The sequence below is a fragment of the Halictus rubicundus genome, chromosome 9, assembly GCF_050948215.1.
Source record: "Halictus rubicundus isolate RS-2024b chromosome 9, iyHalRubi1_principal, whole genome shotgun sequence".
NCBI lineage: Eukaryota > Metazoa > Arthropoda > Insecta > Hymenoptera > Halictidae > Halictus > Halictus rubicundus.
The window spans coordinates 16,713,943-16,728,590 of NC_135157.1; the positions used below are offsets into that span (position 1 = coordinate 16,713,943).

Below are 14,648 nucleotides of genomic sequence, written 5' to 3' on the forward strand. Positions count from 1 at the left end.
AAAATTACGAGCATGTATATCGCTTAAAATAAGAATTACAGCTCGCGGTTAACGACCAACGTTCCATCGAGAATCGGAAATAATATGGATACTGGTCAAACGACAATCGCGTGCAGTTGCTTTCTCGATCGAAGCGTCGTCGCAACGCTTTTCAAGCATATCCGAAAGAAACGGTCGCAACTTCTCGAAAGCTATTTCTCCGGCGGACTTTCTTTTCTGTACAAATTACAATTGCACGTTGCACAATAAGACCGTGATCGCACGAACGTCGAGATAACGACCGAGTAATTTTTCTCAGCTGCAGACGAAAATCAACGTTCACGCGACCGTGATCCAAATTCCCGCGGAGTAATGTAAAAGCGACGGCGACATTTGTTTAAATAATGCGCAGCGAGAGCCAGGCCGCCTGATGATCCTCGATCTTAATGCGCTTAAACCTGTACCAATTCTCACGATCTTTCGTCCCTCGTTCTCGTAAGATAAATTTTGCAGAAATATACGATGAACGCGTTTGCAAAAAGATCCCACATTATTCAAGTAACTCAGTCCTTTGTAAATCATAACGAATCGTAGTTTACTCAATATATTGCAATGGAAATTGATTTTCAAATTAGGATAGAGTTCATCTAATGCTAGAGGAATAGATTCTCCATTACAAAAAACACATTTTGCCTATTTGAAAGAGATCTGCTAATAGTTGCAAAACTATTTGACCAAACGCGTTTTTCGCCACCAACCTCGAGGCGTTTTCGCACCCCTGAAAGCGAACGACTGTCGAAGTGAAAAAAATGCGTGTCCAGTGTATTTTCGAGCACTGTGTCGCGCTAAAAGCGCATTAAAATCGTCGGTGGTGCGAGGTCCCTTGTAAGCAGGGAAACGCGAGTGCGTTTAACGCGAAAAAGTCTGGTAACTTGGTTAAATCTCCATCGGCGTGTTTGACGCAGCGGCGCGGTTCTTTGAATGGATTTAAAACGGGACTAGGTGAGCGTGGCACTCCTTTATTCGCGTTTCTAACGCCGGTACGTGTCGCAGGCCATTCCAATGTCCACGCTTTTAACGTGAAACTATTTAGCACCGGGACCGGCGCGGTGCGGCGCGCGTTCCTGCAAACAGCGGTGCGATCCAAATTTTTTACCGCAACAATATTTGCATTTTTAAGGATAAATTTTTGAATGCTACGCTGGACGAGCGTTGATTTCAGCGACGGGGGATATATCGTTCGGCACGGTGTATCTCGCGTATCGAATATCCACGATTGAACTTCCCCGGTTTTCCCATTTACGAAACTTGTCGATCAGACTTGCCGATTGGTTTGGTCGCTCGTGTTCCCATAAAGAATGCATAGCAATCGCCGTGCAGCGAGGTGCATCGATGCGAGATCGCTCCCGTCATCTGTAGGGCGCGAAACTGATGCGCAGACATGCAACTCGGTGGATAATGCAGAAAGCACAGCAGTTTTTCGTCGATCGTTGATAAATAAAGCGGGAAACCGACTCGGGGATTACCGACTCGGATTTTACGACTGATCGCAGCGTCCTCTCGTCGTGAACAAGTTATTTTTTAATTGATATTATTGTTTTGTATCGTATCTGCAACGTGATGTGAAAGTCATTCGAGCCGGGCCCTCCGGGTCCAGGAGGACTACTTTAGGCTACACTTTGGGCTACCTTGGGACTACCATATGGGCCCCACTGATATAGTTTCAAGTATATTTACTACTTGTTTCGGAATTTCAATACCTTCGAAATGCAGGCAAAATGAGGAAAGAAATCGCTCGTCCGCCTTCGTTGCAAGCATCAATAATTCTGGTATGAAACTAATGTGGCAACGTTGCACTTTCCAACGTGACAACGCTGTAAAATCTCGGATACAATCTTCTGGCGTTGCAGTGCTATGTAGTTCGCTAGCTGGCCGACCTATTTCGGCAGAGTTCGCTACTATACTAGAGCATGTTCTACAGTCGATAATTCAGAACCGTAGACAGAAAAAATGCATAGTTTGCAATGCCTGTAAACAATTGAGGTCTGTGGAAAAAGTTCGGAAAATAACAAACAGCAGGAGAAATAAAAATAGGAAACATAAAGTAGGAAACAACAGGAGGAGAATTAGAACGTAAAATCAAGAAACTTACCAGAACGACGAATGAAAAATAAACGAGGGTAACAGGGGTAACTGCAACAAACGAAAAAGTACATTTCAAACAGACATTCTCTCTATTCGAATGAAAACGAAACGTCGATGTGAGTTGTATAGCTTTTATTGACAACACATTCTCCGCTCGACTTATCGTTGGCGACTTACAACAGTGGATTATTTATCGGTTGATGTTCGACTTACAATCGGCTCCCTGCAAGTAAAGTACATGCAGCGCGAACGTGTCGCAACTGAATGGTATTGCTCATGCTCAAACGGTTTCGCGCCATGCGTTCAACCCTTCCCTCACTAACGACGACTATAATCACCGAACGTCAAACGGTCGCTGTCACTCTAATCATAGATTATCCCTTTGCGGACGAGAATTTTTCAGAACATTAAAAACAAATATATATATGGTAGATAAATATATTTTAATAATTGCGATATAACTCGTCCTAAAAAGGTGAGTATCAGACGACTCGTTTAAAAATTCAGTAATTCGTCTAACATCGATGCTACACTCGATTTACGAAAAATTGTCTCGTAAAAAGGTTATCCCTCCGACGACGGTGCCTGGGTCCATTTGGACACAGTTTCCCAAAGACTCAACTTTTAATGACGACTAAAAATGTAATTTATTTTAATCGAGTCTACGGGGTCGATGCTTTCGAAAGATATATCTAGTAAAAATTGTCAATAAGTATTTGAATCGTCGTCAGAGGGTTAATAGAAGTAGCTAACCCTTAATTACAATTAACATCCTGCTGAGCTTGACGCGTACATCTTCGAGAACAACGAACAATTGATCGTTCGCAAACGTAGACGGTCTCGAAAAAATTAAGAATTGAATCGTCTGTCGTCGAATTCGGAAAGATCAAGTTCGCACGGATCTCGCGCGGTACACAACCACTTGTGGATCGGAGACACGAGAGATACGCGTGTGCCGATGTCGGTGATCGAGGGTGTTTATCGCGCGACCGAGATCACACGGAGGCTCGATCTTTTCTCAGAAACACGCGTGTCGCTTACGAAAATTAGTCTGCAAGCGTGCAGAGGGAATGGTCCACGGGGACGGTGAGTTTTCGTCGAAATTTCGACGGAAGGCTGCGCGTGTATGCGTGTGTCAACGCCATGTCAAATTTCGACTGGCGTTGCTCGGCGAAAGTAGAAAGAAGTCGATGATCTTACCGGGACTGAACAAACGGAAAATCACGGGTTCCTCGTAACGATCACCAGCGAAAATTTCACACGGGGAAACAACACAAAATTCACAAAACATTCGGAACCTAGCGGCGAGACGTTTCGCGCAGACAACTGCATGTATACACAGCCGACGGTGCTGCCGCGCAGCAGCCACGGCGCAAACGTGACACACGGTCCGGACCGCGCGCAATTTCAAACTTTTCATTCGCTCGACACTTCGAGAATCGGAGAATTCGAGGATTGGAGAATTCGGAGGCAACTTGTCAGCTTAGAAATAGGATTGCTGTTGCTATTGAACAATTTACATAGAGAATTTGTAATGTTTCAAACATCAGAGAAACAATGTTCTCAGAACGTTGCATGTGCTTCGTAAAAACTAACGCTTTGCTTACCGGCATCTTGGAAATAGTAAACCCGGAAATTACCGTGTGTAATTTAAATAAAAGAAAACACATAGGAGCCGAGAGGGCTGCCAGACGGAAATATTGCCAAAGGCTCGAGTATGTGAAAGGTTAAAAGTTCATTTTCCCTCCCCTTCTGCTCGTTCTTCCCCTCCCGGGAGAGTATAGATTAACAGGGGTGACAAGAGGGAGAGACAGAAGAGAAGGTGTGAACAAAGAGCCCGGTGGAAAATATCGCAGATTCGGCGATTCGAAGAAGAGGCGAGGCGTCGACGTGGCGGGCGTAAACGCGAGGGTAGAAAACGAAAAGTATGGATCGAAATAAATAGACCGAGGGGCAGTATCGAATAAAGGGAAGCGCATCGAGGGGTGGCGATGCCGGAGTGGTGGGGAGGGGAAGGGTGAGAGAGACACCTAGACGGTGGTGGAAGCAGTGGCGCCTTTAAAGATGGCTTCCGCGGGTAGCGCGCCGTGTCGCGAGCAAACGGGAAAATCGTGGGAAATCCTGGACGGATTCGCGAGTATCGGTTGAACGGGGTGTGCTGGCTGGTTCGGTGGACGGTTAGGTAAACGGGTTCGCGAGGGTGTGTGTTGTGCCAGCCCCGTTTTACTCCCTAAAATGGCGGTGGCTCGAGAATCTTCGGCCGATTGAAGAGGGGAATAGGAGTCGTCGCGTCGCGTTGCGTCGCGTCGCATCGGTCGGCGTGATGCGGAGAGAGCAGACGAATCTAGCTGCGCTCGTCATACTACCCCGTGTCGAGTGACAGCCGCGCTTACGTAACGGATTATTCTCGCTATGATAACGATATTCCAGCCGCGGACGCGAAACAAGAAACTATTTTACCGGGTTATTCGCGGCGCTGGCCAGCAGCAATCCGCTCGAAATAAGCATCGCGACTGACCTGAATTTCCACTGTCTCTCGTCCCGATATCGCGGGCTACGCTTACGCTCTGCCGCCGCCGTTCTCGGCTCGCTTCTTCACGCTGAACACCGAGAACTGCCGGGAAACCGAGTTGTCGGCCCTTTTCGAGCTGGAATGAAATTATGACAGCGGCGCTCGTCATGGAAAACGTGAATTGGGATCCCGGTGAGTAATCTCTGTTATCACTTTCTCTCTATCTATCTCGCACGCTCTCTCACCTACCCTGCCGGACCGAACTCTGTGCAGCGTTTTATTATCGGGCCTCCGACGTTCCGTCATTTGTTTTCGTCGACGTCTATCGGCCACAGTGGTTCGTCCCGTGCGAACGTCAGGAATTTAAAAATAACGATGCCTCGTGGTGTGTCGCGAAGGCGTGGATTTTTACCGGTTACCGTTTCGTCGCGGTTCGGTATCGCTCGGTACGGCTCGGTTCGGTCACGTTCGGTCCCGATCGGTTCAACTCGATTGAACGCGATACTACATATTCGCACGGCGAATACACCGTGTTAGACACAGGTGCTCGACGGCTATTTTTGTCTGCTGCCGATCCTAACTTTTACCTGTTCTTCACCCGTTTGCGTCCATAAGCAACACATCACGAAATATAATACCATCGTTATCAATTTTGTTCTTTATTGTATTAGACAGCAGAACAATTTCAGAAAGTAGAGGAACAACTTTATGCTTCGTTCGTTCGTACAGATATCTGTAACTCGCAACGTCATCTGAAAAAATGATGTCTGTTCCAAATATTTTGACTACGTTAATTTTGGCCGTAATTAATATTCGATTCTGAAAAATCCGGTGCTGAACTTGCAAAGTTTACGGACTGCTCATTTTCAATTAATTCATTCGTTCGTACAGATATCTGTTCGTTCCAACTCGCAACGTCATCTGAAAGAACAATGTCTGTTGCAAATATATTGACAACGTTAAATTTGGCCGTAATTAATATTCGATTCTGAAAAATCCGGTGCTGAACTTGCAAAGTTTACGGACTGCTCATTTTCAATTAATTCATTCGTTCGTACAGATATCTGTTCGTTCCAACTCGCAACGTCATCTGAAAGAACAATGTCTGTTGCAAATATATTGACAACGTTAAATTTGGCCGTAATTAATATTCGATTCTGAAAAATCTGGTGCTGAACTTGCAAAGTTTACGGACTGCTCATTTTCAATTAATTCATTCGTTCGTACAGATATCTGTTCGTTCCAACTCGCAACGTCATCTGAAAGAACAATGTCTGTTGCAAATGTATTGACTACGTTAAATTTGGCCGTAATTAATATTCAATTCTGAAAAATCTAGTGCTGAACTTGCAAAGTTTACGGACTGTTCATTTCAACTTAATTGATACATTTCAGCAACAAAATTGGGTCGAGAACTTGATAGTTGCTACTCTATTTAAACATTCCCATTGTTATTGCGAGTTCATGCTCATTCAATATTTTTCATGACCCGGTCCGATACTATTGTTTTCCGTTGGCTTTTGTGTAGATACCTATTGCTTTCGATCAACGAAATAAGGGTGGCTTTTTGCGAGCGGCGTGGACCGCATTAACCGTCATCTGTTTGTCAACGCTATGGTGTAAAATCACAACAAAATGACGAACAATTAAAACCATTTGTACGGGCTCAGCTTGTTAACCGGTTTCACCGTGGAACTATAGATTCACCAAGCCGGTCAAAATGTTTCAGATTTTTGTTTATCGAGTGCCAACATGTTTTCGCACTCTCCGTTCGATTCATTTACTTCTACTGTTTGGTAGTTCGGAGTAGCGTGATTATTTGCGTGCTGGATTCGGATTATTCTTGGCCCTAATCGCAGTATTCGAAATAGTTAGGAGTTCGGGCTCACTGCGGCAAGAGAATCCTCGTTGGATCGATTTGATTCGGCTGGAATCGGGTCCGCATAGGTGTTTATAATCTACAGATCATCCGGTGAACAGGGTGAACGGCGGGGGGTTCTTCGAGAACACGCGTGAACCTGAAGACAGAGAGATAGAGCGTCTCGAGGTCTCGGGGCGGCATCGGCAGTCGGAAAAACGCAGGCAGAAGCTTTCGCTGGCCGATTCGTTTCTTTCTCGTTACGGAAAAGAGAAAGGAGAGAAGCTCGGCTCCGAACGGTCGCAGGAAATTAATTTATCGATCAAGGGTTAAATGTGTCGTGCACCGGACGTTTCCGAGCCCGTGCCCGACTCCGATAACAAAACCCCTCTGCCCGATATAATTCCAATAACGAACCGACTGACGAACACAAGCAGCAACGTCTCTCCCTCATCCTAATTTCGTTGTCTGGTTTTCCAGCGTTGTCCAGGCTCCTGAATTCTCTTCAGGAGAACAAAAACGAGATACCGAGCTGCACGGACGAGGAGTTCGGCTTCCTCAGCGATCTGCTGCAGTCGAAGGAGTTGAACGCGTTGGTCAACGTCCACAATAAAATTGTGAACAATGTCAAGGACGACAAGTTCTTTCCGGTTCTATCGAACTCCATGGACATCGACATCGAGGTTCTGGACCTGCTGTCGACCAAAACGCACATCTCGAAAGACTGCAAGGAGCTGTTCCACCTGCTCCAGAAGCCGCACATACAGGTACAACCGCCGGCGACGATCTTTCTCAAACGTGTCCCGGTATCGTTAGCTTCGGGGTCTCGGGTCGTGGTAGAACTCTTCCAGTACCTTCCAAGCTGGGTCCTCTTTCCAAAAGGCACCCCCGTCTTCCCCACGCCCCAGGCCAGATGCTTTAGAAACGCGTGCCCATTGTCGAGGCAACGGTGACACGGAGTTGTCCGATGTTTGAAAAATAGTTTTCGTTCGGAGGGACTACGATTCGCTGGAAGCATGACTGAAAAGGGGCGCAAAGATAAGGGAGCCGTTTGTCGCCAGGGTCTTTTGTGCACGGCCCGGTTAAAAGCATTCGAATCTTGCTGTTTCTGGCACGGTCCTCTTCCCGAAAGGCATCCTCGTCTTCCATCCATCGTCAATCCACCGGATCCCTTAGGAACCGCGTTCTTATTTCCAACTAACGCGGAGTTGTTCGACGTCGCTGAATTTCTGGCGAGCAAAATAGTCCGTGTTGAGGGAAAGCTGACCGAAAGGGGGTGCGACGATAAGAGGGCCGTTTGTCGCAGGGTCTTTTGTGCGCGCACGACGCGGTCGCCCAGAAAGACTACTACCCCCGTTTGCCGGAGATCCCTCTGGAGGTGGACGAGGACGAGGAAACGGTGAAGATCGTGCAGTTGGTCAAGTCGAACGAGCCCTTGGTACGTCACAGATAGGCATTACACGTCCGGTGCTTAATTTTGTTAGAGTGTCTTTTGAGGTTTTTTCCGCTCGATTAACACGGTAAAGAGAGAGAGAGAGAGAGGGAGAGAGCTTGATATACATCACGATCGAGAGTGAGAGCATTAATTAACAGGATAGTGAACCGTACTAACGAACGATATACATGATAGCGTACACAGATCGGAGCTTTTCGAATGAACCGTTCGAAATGCCCCCGTCTTGCGTAACCGTAAACGTAAACTTGCAACAAGCGTAAAATCACGTCGATTTTGCATGGGATGAGTTGATCCTGATTAATCCTTTGTACCGACGTAGACGCGCCGTGGCCCCCCGTAACACAGAGTATCTCAGTAGTATCGAATACGTAACCTGAAGTATCGCGCGAGAGCGATGCTCAGAACACTTCTCAAGTAATCACGTGTTTCTTTCATCGTCAAACTTGCTTCGAAGTGTGGCTCCGGCGTTGAACCGATCGTGGTAAGTCGCCTTCAAGCCGAAACATCCTACACAGGCCTGTAACACGTTTCACGCGTACATTCGCATCGATTTCTCGCAGCAAACGATTCTGTTGTAGTGTGATCATCTCATTTTTCTATTCAGTTCGTTTCGACTTTTTCGTTTTCCGGTTCGATCGGCCGTTCAATCGACATGATCATACACACAGACACACGAACACACACGCACACACACACACACACACGCTGCTCTATACTGGAATGAGAATAGAGTGTGAACGAACCGCGCTGTAAATAGAGTAACGCTAGTTTTTCTCCCCTGTCACACTAATTTGTTCGTTTCGCTTACGTCTTGATTTCACACAACCTGCGTCCACCATTAGTCCCCCCGTTAGTTTGTGTTGTTCTGTTTGTGATTTTTGCTTGTAAATAAAACGATTTCTCCATCGTAACTACATTGGTATCCTGTGTTATTGTCCCGCATGTCCTCGTACGCGTGCCGAGCATCTCTCGAGGTGAACATTTCTAATTAAACCCTTTGCGCTCGACCGTGCTCCCCAGGGAGGACATAGGAAATCTAGCCGACACTCGGATGTCCTTTTCATCTGTGCCGAATCCCGGTTGAATCGAGTTTTACCTATCGTTTCACCGAGCTAGTCATTTTCATTAATAACGAATAAATCGGTTCGAGTTGGGACATCCGAGAAAAGCGCAACCCGAGTGCAAAGAGTCGAGGAATACCCGAAGTTCTTTGTTTTGTCTCTCGAGGGATTTTCAGCAACGAACAGTGTTTGTGTCCGCCACATTGGACGCGGCCGGCTTTCAGCGCTTCGATCAAGAGATAGAGAGCGCGCGCGCGACCGCGATTGCGATTCTGTTTGTTTCGTGTTCTCTGTTTGGTTTACGTTTCCGTTTCGATATCATTTCTCATGAGAAACGGAGGTGCTCCACCGGCGCCAGCACGCGCGCGTGTCTCGCAAACGCAATCAAAATACTAGCTTGCAAATTGACGATAGGGGGCGACCATAAAAACGTGCGAAGTCACCGGCAAGATCGTGATAGCGCGAATAATGCACGGCGGCGCGGCCGATAGATCCGGCCTGATTCACGTCGGGGACGAGGTTTGCGAGGTCAACGGCATCAGCGTCGAAGGGAAGACTCCAAACTGTGTTCTCAAGATACTGGTAGGTCACGCAGTCCCTTTCCTTTCCGTTTTCTTTCTCTGTCTTCTACACCCCTGGACGGAATAACAATTTCCAACAATATTTCACGCGTACAAGTTCACGGACTGGTTTCACGAATCGTTAATAACTCCGAAGCGATTTTCCAGAATTTATCGCGCCATCTTTTTGTCCGGGAGTGTAACGGACGGTCGAGTCGTAAATTGCAAATAAATGGGAGGGGAAAGCAGGATTGCCGGAGATAAAATTCGCGTGTCTCTTTCAGCAAAATTCGGAAGGTACGATCACGTTTAAAATAGTCCCGGCGGACAGCAAAGGAGGTATTCGGGAGAGTAAGGTACGTTTACGTTCGAACACGGCTCGCATAATCGATCGAACATCATTTGAAACGGAATAAAGAAACACGGCGAATAGTCGCAGGGTCTCGGAAAGTAATTCCGTTCCAATGGGTGTTTCGATCAATTGTGCGAGTCGGTCGAGTTCGGCGAGGTCCGAACGGATCCTGGAACGAACATGGAAACGAACATGATTCTGGTGATGCGCGATAGGTCCGTGTCCGAGCGCATTTTTCGTACAAGGCGTCGGCCGATCCGCACATACCTTGCAAAGAGGCTGGACTCGACTTCACCAAGGGTGACGTTCTTCACATCGTCAGCCAGGATGACGCTTATTGGTACGACTCCAATCGCTCGACTCGTTGTTTTACGCGCGCACGGCGTCGCATATGGCACCGGGAATCACGTTCCAATTGCATTCGTTTCGAAATAGGTGGCAGGCGAGACGCGAGGGTGATCGAAATATGAGAGCTGGCTTGATCCCCAGTAGGGCTCTTCAGGAGAGACGAATTATCCTCGAGAGGCAAGAGAAGGAGAAAACCGATGACGACAATATAAGTAAGTCGCTCGGTTTCACGCTCGAACGGAACAAAGTACGTAAAACGATCCTACCAGCGTTTCCGAAACGCGGGGACGCGTCCCGATCGCCATAAACACGGAGCTTTTCACAAATCAAATCGGAGTGTAATAACCATTTCATCGCGATTTTATTAGATAACAGGGAGATAACCACTTTACGGTTGCTTTAACTTCTTTTTGCGAATTTCCTAGGAGATAACCGTAAAAATTGCAAATAATAATCTGAAGAAAGTTGGTTTTGAATAATGTAAGCTTCTGCAAGGTGGACTTTACTATTTCTAGCACCGCGCGTACTGTCGAACAATGAACTCTATGGAAGAAGTTTTTCCAAACCTGTACGGATCGATAGGGGAACGTTTGGGAAACGTTGGTACGGGAGGATCGGCGCGATATCTCGTTCTTTGTCGTTTCTATTTAAATATGGATTTGTAGTTTTAGTGGAGTTTTGCTCGTCCGATGGCATGCGTAACACGCGCGTTCAGCTAACATTAATGTACTAACGTTAATGCTGACTAAAGAGCGTCGAGAATCGCAACTAGATAGACGATCCTATCTCGGAGCTGGTCCAGGCTGCTGTTCTTAACGGATGTTGGCCTGACGACCTAACCGTCGGTTAGGCTTGTGTTCTGTTCCAGTGCCTTTGCCTTCATTGTGCCCCCGTCCCAGTACCTCTTTGCACGCCTCGCCCACAAAGTGCAACTTGCAGGGAGTAAAAACTAAAAAAATCATGTATGACGCTGCAGAGAACGACGATTTCGACCGGGAAGAAATACCGACCTACGAAGAGGTCGCGAAGCTCTACCCGAGGCCAGGTCTATACCGGCCGGTGGTTCTGATCGGGCCACCGGGAGTTGGCAGGAACGAGCTCAAGAGGCGACTCATGGCCGCCGATCCCGATAAGTACAAGACGCCCGTGCCTTGTAAGTTCGGGTCACCCGTGACCCTTCTCCCGTCTTCGACCAACCCGTGATCTTCGCGGCCACTTCCATGCTCTCTCTCTTCTGACTCCTCCTCCATCGTTCATTCGTTCACCGCGCTGCCTAACCAGGAAATGGAATCCGATTCGATATCCGAGCCTCGGTTCATCGGTTTCGAGTGCTGCTCAAAAGCCAGAGTGTACTTGACATTTGTACAGGGCGTTCGACAACGGTCGGGAGAACATTGAAGAGACGATCCTTCGCGACTTCAGCTTCCTCTTCGAGTTTATTAATCGAAGATCTCCCTACAATTCGGTGGAGTTCAGAAAGACACCGGTCGTCTCTTCAACATTTTTCCCACCTGTTGCCGAACACCCTGTTCATTTCACGCAAGTTCATTTCGAACACAGGGACAAAGCGCCTGCCGGCTAGCTACCATCGTCTCTACTTGGCACACACTTTTATCCCATCTCTAACGCCAACGTCACACTCCTTCGATTTCCTGGAGCCGACCACGTTTCCCCGGTGACGATCGCACGTTTCTCTTCAGATACCTCGAGACCACCGAGACCGGGCGAGATCAACGGCAAAGAGTATCATTTCGTGAGCCGCGAGAAGATGGAGGAGGAGATCGACGCCAGCAAGTTCATAGAGTACGGCGAGTACAAGGGCAACCTGTACGGCACCAGTTCCGAGAGCGTCAGCTCCCTGATAAACGCTGGCTACGTGTGCCTGTTGAACCCGCACTATCAGGCGCTGAAGATGCTCCGGACGCCGCTTACGAAACCGTACGTGATATACATTAAACCGCCGAGGTTCGAAATACTGAAAGAGACGAGGAGCGACGCCAGAGCTAGGTCGACCTTCGACGAGAGCAACTCCCGCGGCTTCACGGTAAATATCCTTTCAGTGGCGGGCAGGCGTGGGCAACAGGTGCTCTTTGCCCTGGGGAGCAACGCCTCCGGGCAAATTACAGAGAAAACGATACAAATCCGTCTCTGCGGAGTCTAAACGTTTTTCTCGCGGACTTGAATCACCGTCAGCTCCAAGATCGATGTCTTTCTTTTACGAGAACCCGATGTTCGGTGCTCTCGTTTTGTTTGAAATTTTTAATTCGACTCTGCGCACCCTTTCGAGCCCACAATCAATTTCTACTTTTAATTTTTCTCTCCAGAATAATCGAAATATGAGTAGAGGGCTCCGAATGGGCGTGGCTTCGATGGCCTCGCTTCGAACGGAGCCAAAGCCCCGAGGGCAAACTGGGCCCACGTTGGATCTAGAGCGATCTAGACGAAACCAGACCTCTCTAAATCCTATCAAAATGTTATCACAAAACAACCTTGCTCTTGAAAATCTTTGCTCACGTCTGCCCGGTAACCTCCTGACCGCGAGCTGATTTTGTTTCTGTTCCACAGGACGAGGAGTTTCACGAGATCCTGCACAGCGCAGCCAGGATAGAGTTCCTCTACTCGCATCTGTTCGACGAGGTGATAGTGAACGCCGACCTGTCGATGGCGTTCGAGGAACTGGTGAACGCGGTTCACCGAGTAGAATCGGAGCCGCTTTGGGTACCTGCTTCGTGGGTTCAATAAGCCTTCGCGAACACCGGAACGGGAGTCGCGGAGGAGTCTGTTTGTTATCGATTCTCCCTAAAAGTACATACCTAAGATCGACGATGCATTTCTTGATGTTTCTCGAGGAGGATCGTTCGGTAAACCGCGTCCAAGTTTTCCCTCGTTCACTGTTCCACGATGTTTCGAGTTGTCAAACACTTCCAAATACTACTTTCTACCCGTAGACGCGAGAGTTCGGTCCCATTGTTTCCTGTTGGCTCCGTCGCCGCCACTACTATTGACACATTGGCGCCGGACCGACGCACACGTGCGTCTCTTCGACTTCTCGATAGAGTCTTTGTTCCTCGTATCGCGAATTCGCCTGGTAGCTGCGTCAGATTCGGCGCGAAACGATCCGGTGCGAGTGGGTTAGAAAAATGAATCGGCGGCGCGGAGCTCGACCGACGCCGACGCCGACGCCGACGCCGACGCCGACGACGGTTTACCGAACGATTTTCGGAGACACCTTGTTTCGAAACGTGTTTCCGCCTTTCTGTACCGACGCGCAAATCAAAGGGAAGCTTACCGCGCGCGACGTCCGACAACGAAGAAGCCGTTGCGCACAGCTTTCGATTGTTCTCAGCTTCCGGCGAGAGACGCAAAGTCGCTCCGTAGATCGGCGATCACACATCTCGAGGTGCGGACCGAGAGGAACGCAAGAACCGCGTTAATTGTTCTTACGTAGCCCCCCGGGGGATCAACGATTCGGAATGGTAAACCGCCTGGACGGCTAGCAAATTATTATGGTAAACAAATTCGAAACTTTCGACGTCGAGATAGGCGCATGTCCTTTGATCCCAATTGTTGTTGATTGTTGCCAAAATAAGTATCGTACCTAGAACATGTGGTGGGAAGTTCACCTCTCACGTTTATTGTATTTTTCACTCGATCAGCATTGCCACGATATCGCTATTTTTTTCATAATTAAAGGGCTGCCAGCGCGAGGAAGTTTTATGCGCGCTATCGTGTCGGCGTTGCATTAAATAGCGCTCATCCTCGATGTAAACTCTGTATGTTATCGGAAATATAGCATTACACTTTGAACTTACGTTTTAATTGCCCCGCAGGCCGCCAGGTTCTTCCATCTTTTTCCCCGGATCGCATCGCGCACCTGTTCGTTAGCGAGATCGTCAAGGTAGATCGCGGGAGCCCACGCAGGTCCGCGCGTCGTTTACCGTGCCAAGGAAATTGCCTCATTTCATTTTGCAGAGCGGTTTTTAAAGAGTTCCGTGACCCGTGCGGGAACTCGGGGTGACAAGTATGGAACGTTCGCGTGATCGCGATCTCCCGCGAGCGCTGAAACAACCGCGCCGAACAGCTCGGAGAGCCCTAATTGTCTTTCGGAATTTTTCACAGGCTAATCAGTGACGCGATCCTCGTTCCGATTCGTCTAGTTCACGTGAACGGTTTGTTTCCTACCATTAACATCTCGTCGAGTTTGATGGGCTCGTTTGTTTACATCGCAAAGTTCGATCGTCTTTGGATCTTGTCAGTTTTATTTTTAAATTGTTCTCGGACGTGCTAGTAACGGGATCCTCGTTTTACTAGTTGCTAACGCTTTTACTGCCGCCAATATTAATTTCGTCGAATTCCACGAAGCCGTTTACGCAGCAC

General features: G+C 48.0%; 2 protein-coding genes across 6 annotated transcripts in view; one reads left to right on the forward strand and one right to left on the reverse strand.

Moving 5' to 3' along the window:
* Positions 1-3,472, reverse strand: part of LOC143357369 (protein bric-a-brac 1) — a 280,682-nt gene extending 277,210 nt beyond the window's left edge. The window contains exons 1-2 of one of the 2 annotated variants that reach the window (XM_076793795.1): positions 3,325-3,472; positions 2,132-2,172 (exon numbers count right to left, since the gene is read on the reverse strand). The gene's annotated coding sequence lies outside the window, so the exon portion shown is untranslated. Of the gene's footprint in view, positions 1-2,131; positions 2,401-3,324 lie in introns of those variants that run through there. The other variant, XM_076793796.1, reaches the window with a different exon arrangement.
* A 659-nt stretch (positions 3,473-4,131) lies between these two features.
* Metro (membrane palmitoylated protein 7-like protein metro) lies at positions 4,132-14,078 on the forward strand. 4 transcript variants are annotated; one of them, XM_076793802.1, is made up of 11 exons: positions 4,132-4,828; positions 6,975-7,261; positions 7,801-7,932; positions 8,405-8,431; positions 9,426-9,593; positions 9,856-9,927; positions 10,139-10,263; positions 10,359-10,483; positions 11,122-11,424; positions 11,972-12,315; positions 12,837-14,078. In XM_076793802.1, exons 1-11 carry the CDS (start codon positions 4,786-4,788, stop codon positions 13,011-13,013), a joined length of 1,803 nt encoding a protein of 600 aa, XP_076649917.1. In that variant the 5' UTR covers positions 4,132-4,785; the 3' UTR covers positions 13,014-14,078. The 4 variants fall into 4 exon arrangements, with proteins under 4 accessions (XP_076649917.1, XP_076649918.1, XP_076649919.1 ...); XM_076793804.1 differs by having other exon boundaries at positions 4,134-4,828; positions 11,248-11,424; XM_076793803.1 differs by lacking the exon at positions 8,405-8,431 and having other exon boundaries at positions 4,133-4,828.
* Positions 14,079-14,648: the final 570 nt, after the last annotated feature.

Coding starts and splice junctions, on each gene's coding strand:
- Metro (XM_076793802.1), top strand. CDS start 4,786: ATGACAGCGGCGCTCGTCATGGAAAACGTGAATTGGGATCCCG. Junction 4,829..6,974: donor AAACGTGAATTGGGATCCCG/GTGAGTAATCTC, acceptor CTGGTTTTCCAG/CGTTGTCCAGGCTCCTGAAT. Junction 10,484..11,121: donor AACCGATGACGACAATATAA/GTAAGTCGCTCG, acceptor ACCGTCGGTTAG/GCTTGTGTTCTGTTCCAGTG.